This window comes from Syngnathus leptorhynchus, chromosome 7, assembly GCF_054491065.1.
Source record: "Syngnathus leptorhynchus isolate UIUO chromosome 7, UIUO_Slep, whole genome shotgun sequence".
NCBI classification, from domain to species: Eukaryota; Metazoa; Chordata; class Actinopteri; order Syngnathiformes; family Syngnathidae; genus Syngnathus; species Syngnathus leptorhynchus.
Window position 1 is genome coordinate 2378553 of NC_141201.1, and position 27997 is coordinate 2406549.

The following is a 27997-nucleotide window of genomic DNA, read 5'->3' on the forward strand; positions in this document are numbered from 1 at the left end:
AGTTAATTTTTATTTCATTTTTATATTGAGTCACAAATTATTTGTGTTACAGCTTGATACACCGTTATCAAAATATACACAATGTGTCAATATATTATTTTATTCATGTAATTTCTTCACCAACAATCTCTCCAGTGCAGTCATGACAACACATTTACTATACCGCCTAACAAATACGTTCAAACTCGAAAGTTTTCGTTTCTACACAAACATCTCAATGTGTGCTGACATGTACGCTTTATCCAGCATTTGAAAAATGTAAAATAAAATGTAAATTTCACCTGCAAAACAGGCGCAGCAACCGGACTCAAAAACAAATGTGTATACATTGTCAAATGTTACTCATAAGAAATTTGATGATGAGCTGTAATGCTGTCAGATATTCTTTTCTGTTTTTTAATTCTACAAAATGTCATCTTGTGAAAACTGTATTCTGTTGTAAATATGAGGGTGAGGTGTATATTCACTATATGGACAATCATCCTTTCATTTCTACTGTATGGTGTTTATCCCACGCAAATAGCTTGTTAACTGTGTCCATATAATTCTTATGAGAAGAAATATCTAACTTTAGCAAGATATTCCTAACTTGGGATCCAAGAAAAATATAAAGATGAACTAGATCAGCAGCATTATGGTCTAAATGATTGACCACCAGTCAAAGGTTTACAGATATGATCCAGACAAATGGCAAAAAAATGTTATAGCATGACTGACAAGCTAAAAGTACAAAATGTGTCACAATGTCAAAGAAGCCTCAAAGACACACAAATCAATGTGACAAAAAATTCCCGTCACTATTTTTGGAGAATATGGTAATAATACTAATGAAAAAACTACCTCCACAAGAAACAAACTTCTATTTACATCCTCCTCTGGCAGTAATGTCAAATGTAACTACTTCAGCTACAATGAAATTGCGTTGCAAAAAAATCCTGTTGAACGTAGCTTGTAAAATTGTATTTTTTTCTTACGTTGTAATATGAAGAACTGTACACTAATGAGACTGAATTGACTAGATTTTCAACAAACAACGATGCGCTAAATGAACAGGCACTTATACGTAGTGACAATAGTAAAATGGCAACTTTTTCCCTAAAGTCCTAAAAATGTAAAAAGACTGTCACACCATAGTTACTGTAGGGTTCTTTGCAAATTAAAATAAAGCTCAGTCACAGATTACAAACAATTGAATATACAAACAGCCTCCTAGAACATAACTCGTAAGGTGGGACGTGTCTGTATTTACCAAAATATAGACTTGAATTTTGTAGGCTTCTCTGGTTCCTCAAAGGTCTGACGGTGGGTGAGTGGTTCCCATTAAATGACCCACTGACGTCCCGGCTGGTGTGGAGTGCTGCTTCGTCCTGGTTGTCTTGGTCACCACTGTAACTGAGCCCCCTCCCCTCGAGGAAGACACTTCCCTTGTGGTGACGTCGGTGGACTGCTGGCAGAAAGAGCCTGACAAGTTGGCCTCGCCTCCCACCTCCCCTCGCCGCTGTGCCTGAGGAGACCCCTCTGGCGTGATCTGGAGGAAGCCTGCCAGGAGGCCAGGTCAAGAGGACAAGAGGCGAGGAGGGAAAACAGTAGGAGAAGCATGTAAGACAGAAAGGAAGGTTAGCCTTTGTAGCAGAGAGACAACACAAGATGGGACAGTTAATAAAACGAAAAAAACAAGTGCCCAAAAAATGTAAAATACAAGACTGCTTTCAAACCAGGCCTACCTGTGGAGTGAGGTTTCAGGGTGACCTTCGGGACCTTGAACCAAGAGGGAGCCTCTGTTCCCTGGCGATCTTCTATGGTGTCTCCCTCGCTCCAGGTTTGGACCTTTGTTGAGCTGAACCCCATGGTAAAACCAGCTGGTGATCCTAAGGTGTCCTGATCCAGCCTTTCTGTTCTGGAGTGGTGTGAGACAACTTCCGTCGAGGACTCCTCAGCAAAACCTTCAAATGAAACCTTGCCAGGTTTTATCTGGAGCCCTTTAGTAGCTTCCCCTGACAATGAAGGTTTGCCCAGTCTGTTTGCCATTTCAAAGTTGGCGTCACCTGCGGCTTTCTTTCCGTAAGGAGAAGTGAATTCCACCTTTGGAAGTTTGACTTTTCCACTAGCGGCCAGATCTTCGCTCTTGAAGCCCTTATGAGGTCTTAAATCTTTTTCAAAGTGGAACCTTGACATTGGGTCTTCTGTCTTGACAGTTGTCCTAACAGATGTTTCCATGGTGTTTGTTTGAAACTTGGAAGTCTTCACTTTGACATCACCTGTGTTTAAAGTCACATTGTCTGTTTGAGGGGGATTTACTAAAACAAAAACTGCTTTCTTTATTTTGGGGCCCTCTTGTTTGATCTCCGACCCACAGAGCTCCAGTCTTCCTTCCGGGGAGGACAGGGAGGGAAGAGGGACACCAAACTTGGGGATTTTTATCCTCTTTCCTAATTTGTCCTCATCTTCATCTTGTGCTGTGCCGATATCAAAGTCTATGTCTGGAATCCTGGGGACTGCACTAGATGATGACTGTAGGCCCCGTTCTGCTGAGCCTTCTTGGCTTTTCACACCTGCACTTGGTAACGCAACGCCTGGCACTTGGACGTTAACGGGTCCGTCTTTGTGTCTGTTGTGATTCGTGGATGCCAGACCAGAGACTTCAACTTTCACACCATTTTTCTTTTTGGGCATTCCAATATTGAATTTTGTTCCTTTGACTTTGGGCCCTTTGACTTTGCTGCTGGTTTCTACATCAGATACATCTGCTTTGGTGTCTCCTTTCCGAAGTCGCAAATCCAGCTCCAAGTCCCCTTTTGGACCTGTAATATCCAGTCTTGGCATCTTCATGGATATGCCGGTCTTTGGCATTGTCACTTCTGGTTGGTCAATGTCGGCATGTGGAGTCTTAAAGGTGCCTTGCCCATCTCCATGAATGTCAGCATCTGGTGGCTTGGGTAGGGACACGTCTATTGACTGCATTTTAAGTTCAACTTCTGGTGCTTCCATCTTTAAAGATTTGCTTTTTGGCATGCTGCCAATTTTTCCTTTCGGTAGGGATAAGTCCACATCAGGCATCTTGAATTTGGCTCCTCTCTCAGAACTGGACTCGAGTTTTATTTTGGGAAGGGGCACATCTAGGTCTCGTTTAGGCACAGTCACGTCAATCACAGGCTTTTTGGGAATTTTCAGGTCTCCCTCATAGGTTTGGATGTCACATTCGGAAACGTCTACCTCTGCTTTGGGGAGAAGAACCTCCATTTCTGGTGATTTAGTGGCGGGAAGTGATAGCTCAACTGAAGGCATCTTAGTCTTGGCCTTAGCTTCAAGGTCACCACTTGGCTTTCCTGGCATGGAGAATTTTGGGAGTTTGATAGTGACATCAGGTGCATGGAAGTGACCTTTCCCCTCTACATCAACATCTGGTTTAGGAATGGCAATGCCCCCTTTTTTTGTATTGACATCAAATTCAGGACAAGACACAGACACATCGGCATCTGTTGGGGATATTCCAAAGGAAGGCGTTTTGAGTTTAGCTTTTTTGCCCTTCACTGTACCGTCCAAACCCAACTCCACGGATGGCGCCTTGAGAGAAATGTCGCCCTCAGAGCTTTGTCCCGACACCTCCAAACGACCACTCTTGGACTTTCCACCAAACCTGGGAAGCGTAAAACTCGGAGCTTTGAGAGAAACATTAGGCAAATCGAAACTTCCTCCAGAAGATGGTCGACTTCCCTCTGCTTTCAGAAGCGCCACTTCCACATCGTCACCTTTTGGTTTGGTGAGGCCGAAGTCAAGATCCACCTTTGGAGCTGAGATGTCAACAGTTGGAAGTTTGACTGCCCCACGTTTTCCACCTTTTACATCAGGACCCTCCAAACTGAAGTCTACTTCTGGAGATTTGATTGTAGGAAGAGAAACATCAACCGTTGGGATGGCGACCTTTCCCCCTTTAATTTCATGCTCTTCAATATTTTTGTGTGGACCTTTTGCTTTCATTTTAGGAAGAGAAATATCCACAGAGGGCATGTGGAACTTTCCTCCTTTGTCAACATGCCCTTCTATTCGCATTTCTCCTTCTGCTTTTCCTTTGGGAAGTGAGACATCGATGTCCGGCATATCCATCTTTGCTCCCTTGAATTCCGGACCTTTCAGTTTTACATTTCCCTCTGGAAGATTGACTTTGGGTAAAGAGACATCAATTTTTGGCATTTTTAACTTTCCTCCTTTGACATCAGGGCCTTCAATGTCAAAATCTCCCCCAACGTTTGGAAGTGAGACATCACTGTCTGGAGTTTCCATCTTTCCTCTGAATTCTGGACCTTTGATTTTGATACCACCCTCTGGAAGTCTGACCTTTGGAACCGAAACATCAACTGTTGGTATTTTGAATTTTCCTCCTTTGACATCAGGGCCTTCAAAATCAACATCACCCTCAACTTTTCCTTTGGGAAGTGACACGTCCATGTCTGGAATTTCCATTTTGCCCCCTTTGTATTCCGGACCTTTTATTCTTAAACCACCTTCTGGAAGATTGACCTTTGGCAAAGAAATGTCCCATGATGGTAGTTTGAACTTTCCTCCTTTAACGTCCGGGCCTTCAAGATCCAGGTCACCTTCAACTTCGGGAAGTGAAACGTCAACTGTTGGCATAGTGACTTTGGCACCTTTAACATCAGGACCTTCAGTATTTATCTCTGGAGCTTTTGTTTTCACTTTAGGAAGAGAAATATCAACAGTGGGAATATGAAACTTTCCCTCCTTGCCGACATGCCCTTCAAATCCTATTTCTCCTGCTTTTCCTTTTGGGAATGACACATCCAGATCGACCTTCCCAGTTTTCCCTCCACTGATCTCCGGCCCCTTTAATTTGACACCACCCTCTGGAAGATGGACATTTGGTAAAGAAACATCCAATGTTGGCATTTTGAACTTTACCCCTTTGACATCAGGGCCTTGCAGCTCAATGTCACCTTCAAGTTTTCCTCTCGGAAGTGAGACATCGATGTCAGACATATCCATCTTTGCGCCCTTGAATTCTGGACCTTTCAATTTGACACCACCCTCTGGAAGATTGACTTTTGGCAAAGAAACATCAATGGTTGGCATTTTGAATTTTCCTCCTTTGACATGAGGTCCCTCAATATCGCCCTTGATTTTGGGAATTGACATATCAACATCCGGTGCTTCCATCTTTCCTTGGAATTCTGGACCTTGAAGTTTAACACCCCTTTCCGGAAGACTGACCTTTGGTAAAGAAACATCAAAAGTAGGCTTTTTGAACTTTCCTCGCCCTTCCAGCTCACCCTGAACTTTGGGAAGAGAAACATCAACAGTTGGCATGGTGACTTTTCCACCTTTACCATCAAGCCCTTCAATATTTATCTCTGGACCTTTTGTTTTCACTTTGGGAAGAGAAAAATCAACAGAGGGCATATGGAACTTTCCTCCTTTACCAAGATGACCTTCAATTCCCATTTCTCCCTCTGTTTTTCCTTTGAGTGAGACCTCCCCCAAATCTGGACCTTTCATTTTAACACCACCCTCTGGAAGATTTATTTTTGGCAAAGAAATATTAAGTTTGGGCATTTTAATTTGGCCTCCTTTGATATCAGGACCTTCAATGTCTAAGTCCGGCATCTCAATCTCTCGACCGTCAAAGTCTGGACCTTTTATTTTACCACCACCCTCTGGAAGGTTGACCTTAGGTAAAGAAACATCCAATGATGGCATTTTGAATTTTGCTCCTTTGACATCAGGGCCTTGAAGCTCAATGCCACCTTCCAATTGTCCTTTGGGAAGTGAGACATCGACATCTAGCTTGTCCATCTTTCCTTTAAATTGTGGACCTTTTACTTTAACACCACCTTCTGGAAGGTTGACTTTAGGTAAAGAAACATCTAATGTTGGTAATTTAAACTTTCCTCCTTTGACATCAGGGCCTTCAATGTCCAAATCTCCTTCAACTTTTGGAAGTGACACATCGATGTCCGGCATATCCATCTTTTCGCCCTTGAATTCTGGACCTTTTAGTTTTGCACCACCCTCTGGAAGATTGACTTTTGGTAAAGAAACATCCAATGTTGGCATTTTGAACTTTCCTCCTTTGACATCAGGGCCTTGCAGCTCAACACCACCTTCAAGTTTTCCTTTGGGAAGTGAGACATCGATGTCCGGCATATCCATCTTTCTTCCCTTGAATTCTGGACCTTTCAGCTTTACATTTCCTTCTGGAAGATTGACTTTTGGCAAAGAAACATCCAACGTTGGAATCTTGAACTTTCCTCCTTTGACATCAGGGCTTTCAATATCCAGGTTTGCTTCAACTTTGGGAAGAGAAACATCAACCTTTGGCATGGTGACTTTTCCACCTTTGACGTCAGGGCCTTCAATATTGATCTCTGGAGCTTTTGTTTTCATTTTGGGAAGAGAGAGATTAACAGAGGGCATATGAAACTTGCCTCCTTTACCACCATGGCCTTCAATTCCTGCTTTTCCTCTCGGGAATGACATATCAACGTCTGGCATGTCAATTTTTCCTCCGCTGAACTCTGGGCCTCTTATTTTAACATCACCTTCTGGAAGGTTGACTTTTGGTAAAGAAACATCCAATGTTGGCATTTTGAACTCTCCTCCTTTGACATCAGGGCCTTGCAGCTCAATGTCACCTTCAAGTTTTACTTTGGGAAGTGAAACATTGATGTCCGGCATATCCATCTTACCGCCCTTGAGTTTTGGACCTTTCAGTTTGACACCACCCTCTGGAAGATTGACTTTTGGTAAAGAAACATCCAGCGTTGGCATTTTGAACTTTCCTCCTTTGACATCAGGGCCTTGCAGCTCAACGCCACCTTCAAGTTTTCCTTTGGGAAGTGAGACATCAATGTCCGGAATATCCATCTTACCTCCCTTGAGTTCTGGACCTTTCAGTTTGACGCCACCCTCTGGAAGATTGACTTTCGGGAATGAAATGTCAAATGTTGGAATTTTGAACTTTCCTCCTTTAACGTCAGGACTTTCAATATCCAGGTCTCCTTCAACTTTCGGAGGTTTAATGTCAACCGTTGGCATCGTGACTTTTGCACCTTTAACATCAGGACCTTCAATCTTTATCTCTGGACCTTTTGTTTTCATTTTAGGAAGAGAGAGATCAACAGAGGGCATATGAAACTTTCCCCCTTTACCAACATGCCCTTCAATCTCTATTTCTCCTACTTTTCCTTTAGGGCATGAAATGTCTAAGTCCGGCATCTCAATCTTTCGTCCGTCAATGTCTGGACCTTTTATTTTAACACCACCCTCTGGAAGGTTGACTTTAGGCAAAGAAACATCCAATGATGGCATTTTGAACTTTGCTCCTTTGACATCAGGGCCTTGAAGCTCAACACCACCTTCCAATTGTCCTTTGGGAAGTGAGACGTCGACATCTGGCATGTCCATCTTACCTTTAAATTGTGGACCTTTTACTTTAACACCACCTTCTGGAAGTTTGACTTTAGGTAAAGAAACATCAAATGTTGGTAATTTAAACTTTCCTCCTTTGACATCAGGGCCTTCAATGTCCAAATCTCCCTCAACTTTTGGAAGTGAGAGATCGATGTCCGGCATATCCATCTTTTCGCCCTTGAATTCTGGACCTTTTAGTTTGACACCACCCTCTGGAAGATGGACCTTTGGTAAAGAAACATCCAACGTTGGCATTTTGAACTTTCCTCCTTTGACATCAGGGCCTTGCAGCTCAATGTCACCTTCAAGTTTTCCTTTCGGAAGTGAGACATCAATGTCCGGCATATCCATCTTTCCTCCCTTGAATTCTGGACCTTTCAGCTTTACATTTCCCTCTGGAAGACCGACTTTTGGTAAAGAGACATCTAATGTTGGCATTTTAAACTTTCCTCCTTTGACACCAGGGCCTTCAAGATCCAGTTCGCCTTCAACCTTTGGAAGGGAAACATCCAAAGATGGGGTGGTGACTTTTGGACCTTTAAATTCAGCACCTTCGATTTTTACCTCTGGACCTTTTGTTTTCATTTTAGGAAGAGAAAGATCAACAGAGGGCATATGAAACTTTCCTCCTTTACCAACCTGCGCTTCAATTCCCATTTTTCCTTTCGGGAATGAAATATCCAAGTCTGGCATCTCTGGCTTCCGTCCCTCAAGTTCTGGGCCTTTTAGTTTGATATCACCTTCTGGAAGACTAACTTTTGGTAAAGAAACATCAATTGTCGGCATTTTGAACTTTCCTCCTTTGACATCAGGTCCTTCAAAATCCAGGTCACCTTCAACTTTTCCTTTTGGAAATGAAGTATCCAAGTGTGGCATTTCAATTTTTCCTTTGATATTTGGGGTTTCCAATTTGGGATCAAACTTTGGGAGATTGGCCTTTGGTAAGGAAACATCAATTGTTGGCATTTTGAACTTTCCTCCTTTGATGTCAAGGTCTCCTGGATCAACCTCTACCTTTCCTTTGGGAATTGAGACATCAAGGTCTGGCATTTCCATCTTCCCTTTCTTCAATTCTGGACCTTTCAGTTTGACACCACCCTCTGGAAGATTGACTTTTGGTAATGAAACGTCCAGTGATGGCATTTTAAACTTTCCTCCTTTGGCTTTAGGGTCTTTAATGTCAAAATCTACCTCAGCTTTCGGAAATGAGACATCAAGGTCTGGAGTTTCAAGCTTTACTCCCTTAAGTCCTGGACCTTTTACTTTAACATCACCCTCTGGAAGACTGACTTTGGGTAAAGAAACATCCAATGTTGGCATTATGAATTTTCCTCCTTTGACATCAGGGCCTTTGAGATCTAGCTCACCTTCAACTTTGGGAAGGGAAACATCCACAGATGGGAAAGTGACTTTTCCACCTTTAAATTCAGGACCTTCAACGTTGATCTCTGGACCTTTTGTTTTTATTTTAGGAAGAGAAAGATCAACAGAGGGCATGTGAAACTTTCCACCCTTGCCAACATGCCCTATTTTTCCTTCTGCTTTTCCTTTAGGAAATGAAATATCTAAGTCTGGCATTTCAATCTTACGGCCCTCAAGTTCTGGACCTCGTAGTTTGACATTGCCCTCGGGAAGATTGACTTTGGGTAAAGAAACATCCAATGATGGCATTTTGAACTTTGTTCCTTTGAGATCAGGGCCTTCAATGTCCAAATCACCCTCAACTTTGGGAAGAGAGACATTGATATCTGGATTTTCCATTTTTCCTCTGAGTTCTGGACCTTTCAGTTTGATGCCGCCCTCTGGAATGTTGACCTTTGGTAAAGAGACATCCAATGTTGGCATTTTGAACTTTCCTCCTTTGACATCAGGGCCTTTAAAATCAACATCACCCTCAACCTTTCCTTTGGGAAGTGACACATCGACGTCTGGAATTTCCATTTTGCCCCCCTTGAATTCTGGGCCTTTAAGTTTGACACCACCTTCTGGAAGATTGACTTTTGGTAATGAAACGTCAAATGTTGGGATTTGGAACTTTCCTCCTTTGACCTCAGGGCCTTCCAACTCAATGCCACCTTCCAATTGTCCTTTGGGAAGTGACACGCCAATATCTGGCATATCCATCTTTCCTCCGTTGAATTCTGGAGCTTTCAGCTTTACATTTCCCTCTGGAAGATGGACTTTTGGTAAAGAAACATCCAATGTTGGCATTTTGAACTTTCCTCCTTTGACATCAGGGCCTTGCAGCTGAACGTCACCTTCAAGTTTTACTTTTGGAAGTGAGACATCGATGTCCGGCATATCCATCTTTGCTCCCTTGAATTCCGGACCTTTCAGCTCTACATTTCCCTCTGGAAAATTGACTTTTGGTAAAGAAACATCCAATGTTGGCATTTTAAACTTTCCTCCTTTGACATCGGGACCTTCAAACTCAAGATCACCTTCCAATTGTCCTTTGGGAAGTGAGACATCGACATCTGGCATGTCCATCTTTCCTTTAAATTGTGGACCTTTCAGTTTACCACCACCCTCTGGAAGACTGACTTTGGGTAAAGAAACATCAAATGTTGGCATCTTAAACTTTCCTCCTTTGAGATCGGGGCCTTCAATGTCAAACTCTGCTTCAGCTTTTGGAAGTGAGACATCAACATCTGGAATGTCCATCTTTCCTTTAATTTCTGGACCTTTTATTTTGACACCACCTTCTGGAAGATTGACCTTTGGTAAAGAAACATCCAACGTTGGCATTTTGAACTTTCCTCCTTTGACATCAGGGCCTTGAAGCTCAATGCCACCTTCCAATTCTCCTTTGGGAAGTGAGACATCGACATCTGGCTTGTCCATCTTTCCTTTAAATTGTGGACCTTTTAGTTTAACACCACCCTCTGGAAGGTTGACTTTAGGTAAAGAAACATCAAATGTTGGTAATTTAAACTTTCCTCCTTTGACATCAGGGCCTTCAATGTCCAAATCCCCTTCAATTTTAGGAAGAGAGGCATCGACATCTGGAGTTTTCATCTTTCCACTGAATTCTGGACCTTTTAGTTTGACACCACCCTCTGGAAGATTGACTTTTGGTAAAGAAACATCCAACGATGGCATTTTGAACTTTCCTCCTTGAATATCAGGGCCTTGAAGCTCAACGCCACCTTCAAGTTTTCCTTTCGGAAGTGAGACGTCAATATCTCGCATTTCCATCCTCCCAGCCTTGAATTCTGGACCTTTCAGCTTTACATTACCCTCTGGAAGACTGATCGATGGCACATCGAGGTCCACATCTTTGCCTTTGGGAAGCGTCAGGTCCACACTGGGCATCTTAAATTCACCTTTAACATCTGGTCCTTTCAGATGAGCTTTTTGTGATTGACATACATCAAAACTGGGTAGACTGAATGTCCCGTCTCCACCAATGTAATGGCTCATGTCTACTCCAATCTCAGCAGAAGGAAGAGAAAATTTCCCTCTACTTTCTGCACCATCAATATCCAGATCAGACGATCCCATCTTTGGTAAAGAGATATCCAGTGTGGGCATGGAAATTTCTGGTCCTTTAAAAGTTCCTTCCACCTCATCAGGAATTCTCCCTACATGGAGGTCCACGTCCGGCACAGAAAAGTCCATTCCAGGCTTCTTAATCGTTTTCTTTACATCCATGTCTGATGTTCCTTTGACTTTGGGTAAAGAGATGTCAACAAAAGGCAAAGATGGAACGTTTCCTTTGGTGACGTGTACTTCAGGGAGAACAACGCCACTTCCTCCCTTTATCTCTACCGTTGGAACACTGATTTCTCCTCCTGCTTTGACTTTCATTTTGTCATCTTTCTCATCCAAATGACGTGATAGTCTCATTTTGGGAAGTTTCAACTTTGGCATTTGCAGTTTTCCATCACCTTTGCCTGTTTCCACATCGACCTTTCCCATTGAAACTTTGGCGTCGGCTCCTCTTACTTCAACTTTCGGTGCTTTAATTTCCACCATTCCCTTCTCGGCGGGCAAAGATGCACCAGCTTGGATGGAAGGGAGGGCAAACTCCACATCCGGGGAATTTAACGACGCTCCCCCCATCTCCACCTCTACTCCCTTCCCAGCAGGCAAACTGAACTCTACAGATGGCGACGCAATATTTACACCCGGCTTCTTCAGTTCCACAGATCCAGACTTGGCGTCCTTACTCTTGGGAAAGTTGATTCCAAACTTGGGAGCTTTTCCTTTGGCTTTCACTTTGGCTGCGGGAATCTCAGCTGGGGAGACCTTCACCTTTGCTTCCAGTCGTCCGCTGTCCTCTTTTCCTCCACTCTGACCTTTTATCTTCATCCCAGGAAACCTGAGAAGACATTTTATTTGGATGAAAACTGCTACAGAGAAGAATGAGACTTTTACGGATGTACGTATATATCATATATATACACACAAGATATGTTCCTAAAATTCCTATGATAAAATAGTACACCTTGACCAACCTTATTTTCGTCTTTGCCTTTGCTGCAGAACCCCCATCGGCCTCTAGGTGGCCGCTCTGCCTGTGTTTAAACTTGGGGAGGCAAAATTCCACGTCCACATCGCTAATGTCCAGCCGGGGCGGCGTTCCCTCGATCACCAGCTCTTCACGCCGCTTCTCCTTTAGCCTCTTCAGACCAAAGCGACCCCCTCGCTTCTTCTTGGCTTTGAACGGCTTGATGGCCTTCACGCTCTGAAACATACAACAAGGTCAGTCACCCTTCACCTTAGACATCTTTTGAAAGTCATAGTAAGCTTGTTATTGAATTCCAATTTGAAAAAGGCAATATGTTTAATTCCGATGCTGGTGGTAGAAAGTCACATGAGACAAATACATTTTTTTGATTACCATTTTGGCCATCTTGGTTTTGGGACCTTTGATGTCCACACTGGGCAGGCGGGGACGTAAGCAGACATCCTCCCCCTGGATCGTCCTCTTGACCAAAAAGCTGACTTTGTAGGGCTCGGCGCACTGAAGGATCTTCAGAGCGTCTTCATATCGCACATTGTCAAAGTAGACCTTGGCACTAAGCAGCTGGTCACCTGATATGCAGAGAAGGTCAGCAAGAATTAGGGTTGACTGTAGTCGGAGGCAATAGGGTAGCATGCAGGCACCTTGTTGCAGACTGAGATGTTTGGCGGCTGGCGAGTCCTTGAGGACGTCTTTGATGAAGATGCCTTGCTCTCCACCGCCGGTCACGCTGTAGCCACTAGCTCCGGCCTCCGCTTCCGTCTCCACCATGATCTCCACCGGAGGCTCGGTGGCTTTCGCCGGGGTCTGGTCCTCAATCACAAACGCAAGGTTTTTCAGTCTGGACTGTCACTGTTGTGAAATCCATCAAGCTACAAATCAAGATGGTGAGCATCAGCAGCAAAACTTTTAGCACTTCATCAATAGGGGCAAGACGGTGGACTGGTGGCTAACACGTCTGCTTCTTCGTTGTGAATTTGTCTTTGTCCTTTGCCTAGATTAGCATTTTTCTATGGTTTGTATTTTTAGGAGACTATTTGAACGTTTCTAATTGAATCCGCGGTCGATGTTAGTATGATGGCTATGGGGACTTACTGTCTGCTCGTCAAACGTTTCTGGGTCCATCTCGGGTTGGGCCAGTTGGCAGGTGGATGCTCTAAGGTGACTTCTTTTCTGACTCAGCACCTTTTTCAACTCTGCATGGAGCTTCTCCTTCTGCTCCTGAGCACAAAGGAATGTCTGATGAAGATCTTGCCATAATGCCTTCAGCTCCATCATTACTATTCAATTTGGTAACATTGATTCGTGTCATTTGAGTGTGTCAGCAATATTTTAAATAATTTTCTTGCCTATACTGTACCAAGCAGCCTTACCGTGATAAGATCTATTTCTGGCTCTAGAGTAATTTATCAAAGATGATCCACATTGTTTGTTGTTGATGCCCTGGTGTAAAGACTGCTGACAACTCTGCTGACTCCACACAAATGAAAGCTGTTTATGTGGCCCGACCATTGTGCTCCACAATAGCATAGTGAGCGGGTTGAGGCTGTGTTGCCGGCTGAGCTCATGAGTGGCAGCAAATAAAAGTCTCTGGAGACACTTTTTTTCAATTGATCCACTGTTGAAACTCTTTGCAGAAAATAGAAGGTGGAAGCAACTCCACACTGTTGCAGTATTTTTGTTGGCATAGAGTTCATAGTGTTTGTGTTTGTAGATTATGGATGGGATGTTGATACAAAATAATAGGCTACAGTATATGTCTGAATTTGCGTCTCACCACTCTCTCTGGACTCTCGTGTTCCTCTGCAGAGGCGCTGTGGTGAGGGTTGCGTTGTGGGCCGGCGGGGGGTCTGCTGGACGGGGGAGAACGCTTCTTATCTTTCACCTGTGCAGAAGAACCACACAGTGATGGCTCTCATATATTTCAATGTGTGTCAATCGAAAGGAAACATTATCTTTGCGAAACAAATGAAATGATGTAAGGGCGTAGCTCGTCATTTGAGATGCGTTTTGCTTACCGTGTGATCTCTGCTGGCAAAGTAAACATGGCCGTCGTCGTCTTCTCTGTCAGAGTCTGGAAGGGGAACAACAAAATGTATAAAGGAAGCATATTAAACCATGTTGCTGGGAGGTTGTGTAGCAATTTTAGCTGTCCATATAATAATAATAATAATAATAGTAATAATAAACATAGTTGCACATATGTCAGTGTGCAGGACTTAAATTCATGTCAGAGACTGTTTTATGCCCCTCACTTGTTGCTTCTGTTATGCTTAGCAACAGACGTCATATCTTGTGTGTAAACAATTGCATCTGTGAACTTGCAATGCATGTTTTTCTTGAAGAGGGTAAAAGGAAGGCGTTGATCTGTCTTAAGTGGATGATGCACCTGGCGACTTATTTGGGTCTGGGCCTTTATTGCAGCAAGGGTCGTTCCGTATTAAAGTGAGCGCCACAGAATGCGAGTTATGTCATCTTGTGACCCGCTGGTCACCGGACACTCATCTACACACCCCAAACGGGGTTCGCCATTCCACAAGGATGAATTTACGCTCACACACACACACACACACACACACACACACACACACACACACACACACACACACACACACACACACACACACACACACACACACACACACACACACACACAGGTGCACGGAACATACATAGCCAAAGCGAGGTCCTTAGAAAGTGATCACATGAAATAGCTGAAGGTCCACAGTGACTGCAAGCCAAGCCATTCCTGAAATGTTAACGTGCTGGGATGTCTGGTTCTACACACGTTCAACTGAACTTGATTTGGAAAGCACTTTAAAAACAACCACAAATATTTGAACATCAACCAACTTAAAAACAAAACAACTAAAAAGGTGCTGAACCTAAAAATCGAACGTCCGAAAAATCTGTCGAGTATGGCTACCTGAAAAATCTCGAGTCCAGTAAGTATTTGTATTTTGTTACTTCCAACACAGACAGGAAACATCCACTGACTTCCTATCTGACTCATGAGACAAGAAGAAAACAAGTGCAGACGGAACCAATCCTTCTTAAGATCAAGTGTGTAAAGCCAGCTCTTGTTCTGATGGTCCATGAATCAGATTAGCCCATCTCTGGCCAGGAAATGGCTCCATGTAAACAGGAAAGTCTTTCTGACAAAGATGCCCACCTATTTGTCAGTAAACATCGTGTTACATTCACTGACAGGGTTCTTCCCTCACAGATTCATGCTCCTTCATATGTCAAACATTGTTTCCTCATGGGATGAAAAGGGGGTGGGGCCTTCCCAAACCCAAATCCACTCTTGACCCAACTTCCTGCTCAAAAATGAACCTCACCCACTTGCACCACAGCCACCGCCTGGTCGCCGGATGCCAGGAAACCACGGTTGCAATCCATCATGTCACTGGTGGTCCATGTTTACGCTGAAGCGTCAAGAGTTCATGCGATGCCGTCGAGCTGCTTCCACTACGCTCGGAACCTTTTTTTAAAATAAGGAGAATCCAGTTCTTGGCCTCAGTTACACCTGCTGGACTCATGGAGGCTCACATGTCAGAAGCAGCTTGACAAGACATCTGACCATAAAGACCTGACCAAAATTCCATTCGTTTAGTGACCAGTGATTGGAAGTAACAATGTACAAAAACTTGGTTGATGTACCAAACTAGATTTTAGAGGCATCTATACTTGAGTGTATATTGTTAGAACAAATTCACCAAAATCACGTTACACCACCTTGCACTACATCTTAGACCTACTTTCAGCATTTATATCGTAAAATGTCAGCAACTTTCAGACAACAAACTGTCTGGTGGGCCTGGGGTATCGGCACGCCCACAACTGCGCAGACAAATTCCCAAACATGCTAAAGGAGGCTTGCATCTGCATAAAAACCAAGACACATACATGCACAGTCTACGAAAATAGAGCTCATGGACTAAACCATAGGAGATAGCACCGATAGTGACGTGTCTTAAACACGACCACTCGAATAAAAAAGCTTTGTAAGGCCTACATACACAAAAAAGTTCTAATTCAGACGCAACTATCTTGGGTGTCATCGTTGTGCCCTCGCCATACCTACATACCAGGCTGGGGCGGGTAAGGCTGGTAGAAGGGTCCATTTCTGTGTAGGAGGGGGCAAACGGATCCAATGACCATCATGCCGCAGCTGTCACTGGTGTGTAACGCTAAAACGAAGGCTGAATCAATGCCATGCCAGAACCTCTGACAGCTCTGCGTCACTTAATTTTCTGTGGATATTTGGTATTTGACGAACGGTGAAATTCTGACATTCTGCAAATGTGGCTTGTCTACATACTGAGTGAGGTAGTTAGCATTTATTTTGGCCAGGTCTTGTCACCAAACACTCTAAAAGTCATGGTGACACACACACTCTCGAGTGTTTGTTGAAACAGCATGCTATTGTTCCGCCATGTGCAGCCATTCTGCACTGTGCAGGCCAAGCAACTTTCCGCCAAACCTCCCATGACAACTACAGGACAGAAACTTGACGGTTTTCTCCAGAGCTACTCAATGACGCTTTAAAGGAAGCTGAAGCTCCATCCTACCTTCTCAGGGTCTCCCTTCAGATCTCCAGTCTCAGCCTCTGTCTTCTTCCCGCCCTAGAACTTTCAGTCTCTCACTCTTGGTGGTATTTCTTAAAATCCCCCCCCCCCTCGCTCTCTGTCAATAACGTTTATTCCTCGTCACCAGCCAGCCCGTGGCTCCCCTCACTGAAAGCCTCCGGGCCGACACGGGACCACAGCATCTCCAGGAGGGATGGGGCCGGCTTGCTGATTGGCTGGTAGGCAGGAAGATGCACCATATTAGGTCAGCGGGAGGCGGGGACTGAGTTACTGATAAAGTCAGGAGGCAGAAAGAGATAACAAGGTTTGGGACATGGTGGAAGTGTCTTTGTGAGACGATTGATTGTGGTTCTACTCACTCAACAAGCATTATTTCAAAAGCGGGTATCATTTTTGAGCCAATGTCAAAGTAGGAAGTTTAGGAATGTGGAGAGAAAGCTCTGATGGGCTTCTAGAATGACTGACCCGGCGGGAGATGTTTACAGATTATTTTTAAAGCAAAGGTCTAAAAATAGAAAGAACGGGATTTGGAGAAAGGGTGAAGCTTCCTCTCACTATGTTCGAGCAGCTGCAACAGTGTGTGTGCCCCTCTCTATTATTAGTGTGTGTTTCTGAGTGTGTATTATTAGTGTGCTAAACAGTGAGTCCGCCCAACCACACAAACAGACCCATCATAAAATTCCTGCCTTGCGATGAGGTGGATTGTTGACAAAACACAAGATGTGTTCCAAGAATTCTCATAATCTGAAATGGAAAGTGTAAATTTGATATCAGGACTGAACCGTCAGCATAATGAATTTGTTCATGGTAGATTGTGTGACTTTGTCCAGTAGCTACAAATCAAATCCAGTATCACACTGCAGTCCTGGTATTGGAATGTAGTCAGGATGATGGTGGGACCTATGGTTATCAAGATGTTGTTGGAATTTGTCAGGTAGGCATTGGGAGGTTTTCAGAATGCCTTTGGCATTTGCCCAGGTGCTGTTGTGGTTAGGATCGTATTAGATTGTTTTTGGGATTATATCAAGATTTTGTAGAGATTGCATATGTAGAGTGTTAGGATTTAGACAAGATGTTTTGGGAATGGCGTTGGATTTTGATGGGATGTCGTTGGGATGTTGTGGAGATGGCCACAGTAGAGTGTTAGGAATTTGTCGAAGTTTTTTAAAATAACCCTAGAGGATGAATCCAAGAAACCCATATAAGGATAATATTTGGATGTTGCTGGCTATGTGTTGGTCTGGTATCAGGATTGTGTTGAGATGGGGCGACTACTATGACTGTCAGCAAACATGGACTGAAACACAAAGCCTGGATTTCCATTATTCAGTTTGGGGTATCTGGACTTGGATGGGGTTCAGCCATTGGTGCTGCTGGGTCGCTGTTGTTTAGTTTTGCCGTTGCCATGCTGGTTTACTTCCCAAATAGAAATACACTAAGAATGAACTCCACCCAGCTGTATAGTGTTCAACCAAGAATCTAGACAAGCCATCAAAACTATTCCGACAATGGATGTCTAATTGAGTGAAATGATAGAAATCAGAAGAATCTTGCAATGTTACATGACGACATAACAATGTATCACGTTACAAGGTAACACTATTCTGGAGTCATGGCCACTACTTGTGAGTAAAATCAACAGATCTCAACTAAGTCTCAAGCAAAGTAGTAAGAGAAGGGGCAACATAGTTAATGGTGAATAGGAAACAATCACCATTGAAGATATCAATTAGCCACATTTTGCACTTCAAAATTCATCACCCAAGTATCAGTTTGATGTCTTTGGCGGATCTCAATCTCTGGGAATTATAGTCGATCCAGACTGAAAGTTTTCAATCCTAACCTGCATCAGAGGAAGGTGTCCAGGTGACTCGGAATATTCCACGGAGACACTCACACATGGTCTGCAGGAGGATGCCACTGGAGCACACCAACACAGCAGCCTGCACTCGGGGCTCTCGAGGTGGAGGCGATCCCGGGGTGGCTTTGACGCTTTGGGGCCGGCACACCGGCGACGCACTCAATTTGGTTCACACCGAGGATGGAAAAGATGGTCCAATCCAATACCCAACTTTGCACCCTCAACCACTCTGTGTGTGTGTGTGTGTGTGTGTGTGTGTGTGTGTGTGTGTGTGTGTGTGTGTGTGTGTGTGTGTGTGTGTGTGTGTGTGTGTGTGGACCACACAGAATAGCCCTGCATTAGCAGTTGAGGAAAGTCAGCACTTTGCTCAGTGTCCCTGCAAAGCTCTCATTGTTGTTACCGTTAGAGGCTTTAGCACTGGCTGTTGTTGGTGGGCTTAGCGGGGGGGGGGCTGCATGCTGGATGGCAGACTGACCCCCAGCGCAGAGTACAAAGCTCAGCGTGTTGATTACTGCGGCATCAGGAGACCTTTTTAATCAACTCATTATTCTCTATTGTTGGCTCGACAAGACCAGCGGATGAATTATGTCTACTCTGCTTTGGTCAAGAAGTAGTGAGGCAGAAAGTTTGCGCAGAATTGTGGAATAAGTTATTCTAGAATTGTGGCCCCCATGGTGGGTCTGCAAGTCATAGTTTGAGGGTGGGGGGAAAAAAAAGAAAAACCTTGTTCCCCCTCAATCCCAGTCCCACTTTATTGGGAGCATTTGTCGTAGGTTTTTAGGGAAGACTGAAGTAAAAGTGCGTGTCTTTAGTGTAGTACCAAGTTGTGCCACAACATGCCAGGCAGCACTGAGCTCAACTGCAAGAGCTGCAGCATAATTAAGAGCTAATTAGCGTTAGCCTCACAGTGTGAAAACTTGTCGTGTCACACCTCTTCACTTCACTAGTCTGGTGAAGAATGACATGGAGACGGAAATAGACCCTCCGCTGCATTCCGACCACTGTGGAGGGGAGGACATGTTGGACAGAACCTGGAGGAAACGCATGCTGTGAAGTAAAACCAGGGAGTCTACATGGACAAGAGAATTGAACAATTTAATACAGGGCCAAAGTAAGATTTACGATTAGCGTGTTTGTGGTGTGTTACCTTACTCAAGTTTTCTAGTGGTGTAAAATATTTAGGAATCACAGCCCTTTCTGTCTGTTAAGGAAATTTTACAATTTTTTTCCTGATCTTTGTTCTGCTTGAACCAGGACAACTTGGAATTTTTGGGCTTTGGGTGTACAGGTCAGTGATAGCTTGAAAAAAACAAGGCCCTCTTGAGTTGATCTTACAGCACAAATAGTGCCCCCTAGAGGTCAATCCAAGTCGTTAACTCCTGCACCCAAATCAAATTAAAATAATGTAAAACATTTGAAGTTTAGCAATTGTGATTACAAGTTTGTTTAGAGTAGTTTTACTGCTGGTCTTTCTTTTATGTCCATTTAACAGTTGCCACACCCGTGATCATGCCAACAAAATTAACGACAAATGATTTCAATTTTTAAACTTGTGATCTCATGTATTTACACACAGCAGACTCCAGAAAAAAAAATATCTCCAGTTTCTCCCTGAGATGAACTCTGATTCTAAGACGTCTTAATGGCGATGTGCCAAGTCCTTGTCAAAAGCAGCTTTTGTAGTTGTGAAAATGTTCCTGATTCTTGTCGGCATGAGCTCCTCAACAAAATATTCGTTGACAACGTGTGGACTAACAGATGTTCTTGATATTGGTGTCCTGCGTGAGGGGTACGCTGTAATCCGAGTTCCAGTCTCTCTCGAAAACATCCCTTAGTTGCGATTGAACGCTTGGCTCAAGGGACGAGGATGTCGTCTGGTTGACCACGATTGCAGAGCCTGCAGTGTTGACAAAGTAGTCGCCGCACCAGTTCGACGTACCTTAAGAAATACAAGCAACCTGACATCAGTCCCATTTTATATCAGCTGGCTAACATTAGCAATCACGCCCTACCGATATAAGCCACTTGGTCTGTCACCATGTACTTGTTGTGGTTGACCCTGGCGTATGGGATCCGCTTCTGCTCGGCGCTAGCGGGAACCACGAAGAGTCGCTGTTGACAATAGAGACGAGGTGACTGTCCCGAGCGTGTGACAAACATCTGGACTACTCGCCACAAAACGCAGCTACTCACCACCTGGATGTCCAGCTTGCTCTTTGGGTCGTAGACTGATGCCAGCGACTTGAGGAAAGTCAACATGGCGGGCGGCGTGTTGGACCAGCAGCTGATCAGGAGGCGCACTCGCACGTGCTTCTCATACGCAACCCGTCGCAGCTGGGTGTCAATATCCGCCCAATACCTGCGGAGATGCCATGTTCAACCGGAACATGTCAACCAAGTCATTTGCCAAAAGAAAAATGCTGACAACAGCTGTAAGCCTAGCTTCTTCAACTCCAATCAACCAGGTTCTCAGGTTGAGCAGCTAGCCATTAGCAGTGGATCAACCATTGCGCACAGCAATCCAGATGATCTCGGCCGGATGATCCCGTTAATATTTTACCTTTGGGGATGTGAGAACTCCATGGTGGGCATGTAGTTCATGACTGCAATGTAGACAAAACTCTGGGCATCCTCCATCACATTCAAGATGGACTCCAGGTCAAACGTCCTGCCGGTGGCACACAAGGACTGGGGAGAACTCTGGTGAAGGAGAAGAAGTTGTTAACACAACAACAACCACTGAGAAAAATTTTCTTGATGTGCCACACCGTCAAGTAGACACTGGACGGAGTGTCGTTGAGTCTCAGCTCAAGTGGAGTTTCTTTGTTGTAGAGGGTAGAGAAGCTGGAGGGCCATGGTGAAGGGATGGACTGGCTGGTCCCCAGGAACCAGTAGGCCTCAAAGATCTTGCCCAGGTCTGCGGCCAGGCAGCTGCAGTTGTACACCACCACGCCTAACTCCTTCACCTGACAATCACATTCAAACGTAACTTTGAGTCTGTTTGCAAACAACGAGAGATGTTCTTCATATTTGTCTACCTGTGTGAGGGATCTCCAGTCCATGTTGGCGCTTCCTATGTACATGTGTTTCTTATCCACCACCCAAAATTTGGTGTGCAGGACCCCCGTAGTCAGCTCCTTCATTTTCACCATCCTGATGTCAGCCCCTAATAGACACAAATTAGTTTTTTTAACTTTCAAATTTTAAATCATTTTTAATGCCTACACAAGACTACTTAAGTATATTTTGATAGTAACCTGAATCATTGAGCCTTCTGAGATCTTCGGTCGTCTGACCGTCTTGCGGGGCGCTGACGGCGATGCGGACCGTCAAGGAACCTGACAGCTCGGCCAATTTCTTCAGAACGTTCTCACCCTGCGCTTACAAACACAAGACGTTAAAGAAGGGACGGGCGGACAAGAAAAGAAGTTTTCGCACCTGATCTGCGCTGGGCTCGTGGGTACCCGTGTCTTGGTTGGTAAGCGTCCAGTAGAAGGAGGCGATGTCCACGCTACTGCGGGCCTGGAGCATCAGCTGCAGCCACGCTTGGTAGATGGAACCGTGAGACGGGTCGCTGGAGTTAAAGCGCAAGCCTTCAGGGATGCTCTCCACCAGGGAAATCCTGAGAGGACAGATCAAGTTAGATTAGTTTGGACTATTCAGACGTCCCAGTTTTCTTGAAAGCAGCATTTTGTTTTTAAAACTTTTACAGCACTTTCATACTTTTTTCATCACTGTTCCTTTTTGATGCTGTTCACTTACTCGCAAGGGTCCGAGCAGGACTTCAGGTCAAGTCGCAGATCACCACCGATTTTAGACGTTGCAGTGGCGGAGGCATCAAGTGCTAGCAGGTTGTAGAGCGCCATGGCGGAAAGGAGCAAAGTGGCAATGGCAGCTACTGCCACCAAACAGCAGGAGTACTGCCAGTAGAGAGGACAAAAGATGATTGTGTGAAGCGACCTTTGAACCTGAATCAGGTAGACATGTGTCGTACCGTTTGAGCTTTGCTGTTGGAGTCCGACCGCCTCTGGAACACGTCCGACAACTGGGGAACAAAAACTAACACTTGTAAAAGGAACTAAGGTTAATCATTTCCTACGGATACAAAAACATTTTCTCAATTTCTTCAGTGATCGATCATGGTTAGAGATGCCACGCCAGTGTTGAGCATTTCACACGTGTAAGTAGTAATTAACTTCTCATGGTACCTTCTCATAGGGCACGTCAATCTTCATGTTCACACGGCAAGTTTCTCTGCCTTTATCCTCAGAGGACTTAACTAAAAAAAATAAAAATAAAGCAGCATCAACACAAAGAATCACATGATCACACACACACAGAGAAGCTTCTAGGATTCCATTTACTTCACACTGCTCCTGAGTTCAACATCAATAATAATTGATGATTTCAAGTAATTCCAAAGTTAAAATGAGGAATTGAGAGAATGGGTGGTTTTGGAGTTAAAAAGTTGGGAAACTGCAAAACTTCACTTTGACTTTAGCTGATTTCATCACAAATAGTCTGATGCATTGCATTGAATTTGAATATATTTGCAGATTAGTGCACATTTCCATTGTGACTAACCACAGCAATGCGGATGTACATTTGATCACCTATAACTTATAAAGATCAATATAATAGTTATAAGCACTAATTAAGTTCATTATGGATAGATGAATTTACTGTAACAAAGTTCTTAAAACCGTTTAATTATTTTTTTTTTATAAAAAGCTTTACTTTAAAAAAAGGTTTTACAATTACATTTGAATGACATTTTTGACTCTTTGGTCTACAAAGTCGCAAACCAATGCCGTTAAGTATTTTTTTAATGAAAAGAACACAACGTTAATAATAAATCCATGATTTACTTCAATTCACAGCTTCCATTTCGACTTCATTGTTTTGCTGAGCCTGCACAAACGTCGCTTTCAAAAGAAAAACAAGCTTTCAAAAAAAATTGACGCACCTTATTTCAATCTTGTCTTTTCACTGAAGTCCCAGTCTACAACGTCGGTATGTCAATGAGAGACAAACTGTCATTTAAAATCACCTTTCGTTACGATTTCTGTTTACAAAAACAAAGAAAACGGATCGCAACAGACAAAACAGCGCACAGAAGTAAATTGCCTGACAGTCATGTGACCTGAGTAAGCCAATTGGGGGAGGAGGAAAGTCATGTGACACGCGAGGGCATGTTATTATTTGCATGCAGTTTCGAACGCTACCGCTAGATATCGCTGTCATCCCGCGCATGTCAAACCCTGTGAGAGGAAAAGTACCTGGCAGGTCATGTGAATTTGAATCAGCCCCGCAGGCTACAAAACATTCTACCATTTGATATTTGTTTTAACAAATGTCGACTTACAACGTAATATGTTCATAAGAGTGGTGAGGGAAATGTAACAGATGCCCGAGAAGGTAAAGAAGTCAATAACTCTCAATTGATCAATATTTATATGTGAGTATTTAATCACGCTAGGTCAAATAATATGAATACAAGTCATTAAAAAAAATGTTAAAATTCACACGCAGACCAAACGAATACATCTATTACAGAATATTGTGTTTGATTTTGTTTCATTAAGAGTTAGCTATAATTGTACTGACTGAATGCTTAGCTTGTGTTTTACTCTTTGTCATTGCAAACGTCACTAAAGAACAGTACAAAAACGTGTGTGTACTTGAATTAATACAGTAATCCTATTTTACATTTAACAAACTAGAAAATATAAATATTCAAAATTATGATGTAAAAAATGCACTAGAAAAACTTGAGAATTAACTTGTGTTTCTGTGCTCATTGGCAGGGGCAGGGAAGACGCCATTGAAGTACCAATTAGAAACATCAATAAAGCAACTTCTTGAAAAGCCTTGGTGAGTACACAAAAATTCAAATTCAAATTCATTCAAAGCCTGACTGTGCTCCCATTTACCTGAAATGTTAATACAATAGAGAAAGTATGTCGTATGTTTTCAACGGCACTCAGGTTTAAGAGTGTGGAATGTGTGTCTATGATTGCCAATTTGTTTTGTCGGGGGCTGAAACTTAACATTTGATAAGAAAGAAAAGAAATTCCAAGATTATCACTCCAAAAAGGTAAAAGAACCACCCTTCCCCACTCCCCATTTAATTGAGAGTTAAAATAAGTACAGTCAGACGATTTGCTTGACAAACTTGTGTGCTATTATCTGTTGTTAGAGACAATGTGTGTCATTTCTCTTTCCCAGACTCATTTAACGTTTATGGCCGCTACGATGCCCGGTTAAGCCACAGTCATAAACGCTGACTTCCACAGTCAAGCTGCTAGTCTTGATGTTGTATTTCCGTCATTTAGTACACTCGATACACAAAATGTTATCTGCTGGAGAAGTTCGAGCTAATTTGCTAATATCAGTGAAATGTTTGTGTTTTCTTTCAAGTATGATTTTTGTAGTTAAGATAATCCGTTGACTTGATGGTAAATTCCATGCAAGATTGGCAGTGGTATAAAATGACTCATTGGTGACGTCAGTGCTGAGAATTTACTTCCTATTGTGTGTGTGTGTGTGTGTGTGTGTGTGTGTGTGTGTGTGTGTGTGTGTGTATGTGTGTGTGTTGTTTATGTAAGTATATGACTATCTTTTGACGTCGAGGTGGGTGTGTGCATCACGGAACACATTGAGGGTCACAAAGCAGGAACATGAACAAAATGCACCGGTGGTCTTCTACCAACACAAGTACATATATACGTTTTATATTAATTTCATAAATAAATAGTTTTTGTAGGTTTGGTTAATTGACAGTAAAATGGTAAAAAACGGTGCTTGTGCTTTGCTAGTGATAAACTGCACACAATCGTGCTTGCAAAGAGGTTATCTGTCAACCTTCACCTGATGCTAAACTGCCAGTCCATTTCTCCCTTCCAACCCCCCTTCACCATTTTACCCCATACCGTGTTCCCACCTCCCTGGTCTCAGAGTCCAGCTCGCACAGAGAGTGGGCGGCAGGGGTCAGAAAGAACTGGACGAGAGTCAAAATCGATTCCTGATCACGTGGAGTGCGCTCTCAAAATTGCTCAAAGAAGTGAGGTGAAACCTGAGGCTTTGGGGATATGCGTGGAACGCCACCAACAGGAGGGGGACGATCTTGGGGTAGAACATAGGAGGGGTCCCAAGTTTAGATGCGAGAATCATAGAACCAAGACAATCTTGGGAAAAATCTGAGCTGACTTGATGTTTGAAGGACCATATTTGGGTGGGATGGAAAGAGGCGGATGGATTTCGAGACCGGCCAGGGCAGTTCTTTGGACTTACGGACCAATGACGGGAAAGCGGAGCTCGCCCTGAATGATTACAAAATAGAAGAATAAACACACCAGAAAGAGCAAAGATACACCTCTGTGCTGCATTTCTTGTGTAATCTTTTGAAAATATTTCAAATCAATTGCAGTGATAGGTGCAGTCAAGACGTTCTGAATTTGAGGAAAGGTTGTGATAGTTTATAAAAAAAAATTACGCCTAAAATTGAAAAGGAATCACCTTTGTACACGCTTTCAAGGAAATCAATTTTTTGCGTAATCCTGCACAGAAACAACTGATTTAAAAAAAAAAAAAAAAAGCCTTTTGGGCCTTTATTACATAAACCAACACATTGGCAATTGTCTTGCATTAATCACGTTGCAATGGTATTTTATAAAATTAAAAAATCAAATGTCAAAGCTGGTGCAGGCGGACAGAGGAAGGCCCGGTTTGTAAACTCTTCGGAAGTTTTAACCCTTAAAGCTTTGACACGGACGAGGATTTCCTCTGCATTGTTGGGCTAAGACGCAAGAATCACAAACACGGCGGGAGTTGAGCTCTTAAAGGAGGAGTCCGTTGGCCGCTTTGGCAAACAGGATTTGGAGCCTTGGGAGGGTTTCGGGTAACAAAGATGATTTTTTTTTCTTTTTACACCTTTTAGTGACTTCATCATGTTCATTCCCACGTTTGGCCATTCAGAATGAGGAAGAGAAGTTCCAGACAGGTTACAAGGAAGCGAGTTGTCATGGCAACCCCTTTTAGGTCACTATCAGTGGTCTTATCGGTCTTTCAATGTCATCAGTCACCGCCACATTCCGCCATTTTATTCTTTTGTAATCATGCGTGGGCTGTAATTGGCTAATATCACTTCCTGTGTTGGTAGCGCTTCCGTTTTAAAACAAGTGTTACTCATGTAGTGGAATCACAAGGAATCGTTTTATTATTCGTTTCATATTCTCAGCGTGCCCATGAATCATCCAGCCACTTTCCTTAAGTCACATTTGAGACGTTTTTCAATCCTCTTCCGTATGTTTCCGTCCCCTGGCTCGCCGCTAATGTTAGCATGGATGCGCTAATGTATGGCGACAGTCTTTTACTGCTGCCACCCCCCCCCCCCCCCCTTTAAAAGTCACTCTGTCGTCCCGTCCCCTCTTATCAGCGCGGCGTCCCGGCCGAAACCCCCCACACCCGCCCCACCTGTAGCGCCCAGGCTCATTACTCATTAACCAGGACTTCCTTTATCAAGCCCAGACAACCAGCAGGTCACTGGCCGACCTGCAGCGTTAGCTTTCGGGCGCACCTCTAAACTAGGATTTAGTCCTAACCAATCGTCTGTGTTTTTTTTTTTGGTTTTTTTTACTTTTTGTGGGCCTACTTATGATTTGGTAAATTTGGCAACCAATTTTTTTGTGTTGTCAATCTGGACTGAATCTTAATTTGGCTTTTTTTGTGGGTCTACTCATGATGGACATGCCTCCATGCTACTAAGTCAAATTGATTTTGCAGCCTGACGTTTAAGAAAAAAAATCAATAGCGTAAATTGTTTCAATAAAAGTACAATTAATAGTTTATTTTACGGATAATTGATCAAATGTAATTGAACGCCCAACCTGAGTCCACAAACAAGACATGCACATTTCGCAAACTAATATTTCCCTGATTAATGGTCTTCTCCGCCGCCGTGTGACGTCACAAGGCGGGCATCCGGGCGTTCAGCTAGTCGGGCGCGCGGCGCTGTGACCTGATGGCGCTCCAGATAACGACCCTGCGCCCTCCCCCCCACCCCTTCTACTCCATTAGTGCCCACTCAAGTCCGTTTGATGTTAATGGCCGCCGGCTTGAGCTGACCGTCTGCAATCTTCCACACTGAGAGGGCTCTCCGGTTAGTGCCTGAACAGAAATATGAAAATAAAGGCAGGTTGAGTAATCATTAATGCGGCAGGTATGCCCCGCGTCGGCCTTATCAGCTGGCAGGCAGCCTAGATTAGGATTTTGAAAAGCGTAGGGGGGAAAAAAAAAAAAAGAATCTATCAGCAGCGCTGTCTGATTAGTCGAACCTTGAGGTCAGGAGTGAGGGGACCGCTGGGGTATGGACAGGGTAGGCAAACTTTTGCCCTCGAGGGCAAATTATAAGCGAAAAAAAATCAGCCCAACTTTATTTATTGTTTGTATGTGGGTGCATGTTTTTTGTGTTTATGCGTTGTCAAAATCCAAATAATCTCATCGTGTCACACACACTTGGACACACTCATATTCTCTGGATCAAACATGGGTGGGGTTGGGGCCGGGTCAGTGTGAGGCTTCCAACTGATCCCCTCAAACCTATCAACTGTGTGTGTGTGTGTGTGTGTGTGTGTGTGTGTGTGTGTGTGT

General features: G+C 43.6%; 2 protein-coding genes and 1 long non-coding RNA gene across 7 annotated transcripts; 1 reads left to right on the forward strand and 2 right to left on the reverse strand.

Annotated features, from left to right (window-relative positions):
- prx (periaxin) lies at positions 1-18386 on the reverse strand. 3 transcript variants are annotated; one of them, XM_085917053.1, is made up of 9 exons: positions 18329-18386; positions 13912-13967; positions 13671-13778; positions 12989-13114; positions 12538-12706; positions 12272-12465; positions 11886-12115; positions 1725-11749; positions 1-1539 (listed from the first exon to the last, which is right to left on the reverse strand). In XM_085917053.1, the coding sequence occupies exons 1-9, from the start codon at positions 18384-18386 to the stop codon at positions 1289-1291; spliced, it is 11217 nt and encodes a 3738-aa protein (XP_085773179.1). In that variant the 3' UTR covers positions 1-1288. The 3 variants fall into 3 exon arrangements, with proteins under 3 accessions (XP_085773179.1, XP_085773177.1, XP_085773178.1); XM_085917051.1 differs by lacking the exon at positions 18329-18386 and adding an exon at positions 16468-16616; XM_085917052.1 differs by lacking the exon at positions 18329-18386 and adding an exon at positions 16468-16616 and having other exon boundaries at positions 1403-1622.
- LOC147054094 (uncharacterized) lies at positions 5789-27997 on the forward strand. Of its 3 annotated transcripts, XR_015066748.1 has the most exons (5): positions 5789-11809; positions 11914-12132; positions 24154-24220; positions 24955-25063; positions 25304-27997. It is a non-coding gene; the product is annotated as an uncharacterized LOC147054094 (long non-coding RNA). The 3 variants fall into 3 exon arrangements; XR_015066747.1 differs by having other exon boundaries at positions 24955-27997; XR_015066746.1 differs by having other exon boundaries at positions 24154-27997.
- On the reverse strand, positions 19423-23474 carry pld3 (phospholipase D family member 3). The gene is made up of 12 exons (XM_085917054.1): positions 23313-23474; positions 22555-22625; positions 22341-22391; positions 22109-22266; positions 21785-21968; positions 21604-21721; positions 21385-21512; positions 21115-21312; positions 20907-21046; positions 20540-20705; positions 20359-20458; positions 19423-20285 (listed from the first exon to the last, which is right to left on the reverse strand). The coding sequence occupies exons 2-12, from the start codon at positions 22579-22581 to the stop codon at positions 20098-20100; spliced, it is 1458 nt and encodes a 485-aa protein (XP_085773180.1). The 5' UTR covers positions 22582-22625; positions 23313-23474; the 3' UTR covers positions 19423-20097.

What these genes read in the sequence shown, in the direction of transcription:
- prx (XM_085917053.1), bottom strand. Translation starts at nt 18,386, where the DNA reads ATGTGTGAGTGTCTCCGTGGAATATTCCGAGTCACCTGGACACCTTCC. An exon ending in AAACGTTTGACGAGCAGACA is followed by an intron (nt 12,707 to 12,988) that starts GTAAGTCCCCAT and finishes TTTGTGATTGAG; the next exon opens with GACCAGACCCCGGCGAAAGC. An exon ending in AAGGCAAAGACGAAAATAAG is followed by an intron (nt 11,750 to 11,885) that starts GTTGGTCAAGGT and finishes ATGTCTTCTCAG; the next exon opens with GTTTCCTGGGATGAAGATAA.
- pld3 (XM_085917054.1), bottom strand. Translation starts at nt 22,581, where the DNA reads ATGAAGATTGACGTGCCCTATGAGAAG. An exon ending in CAGAAGGCTCAATGATTCAG is followed by an intron (nt 21,513 to 21,603) that starts GTTACTATCAAA and finishes TGTGTCTATTAG; the next exon opens with GGGCTGACATCAGGATGGTG. An exon ending in AGACCAAGTGGCTTATATCG is followed by an intron (nt 20,286 to 20,358) that starts GTAGGGCGTGAT and finishes GTATTTCTTAAG; the next exon opens with GTACGTCGAACTGGTGCGGC.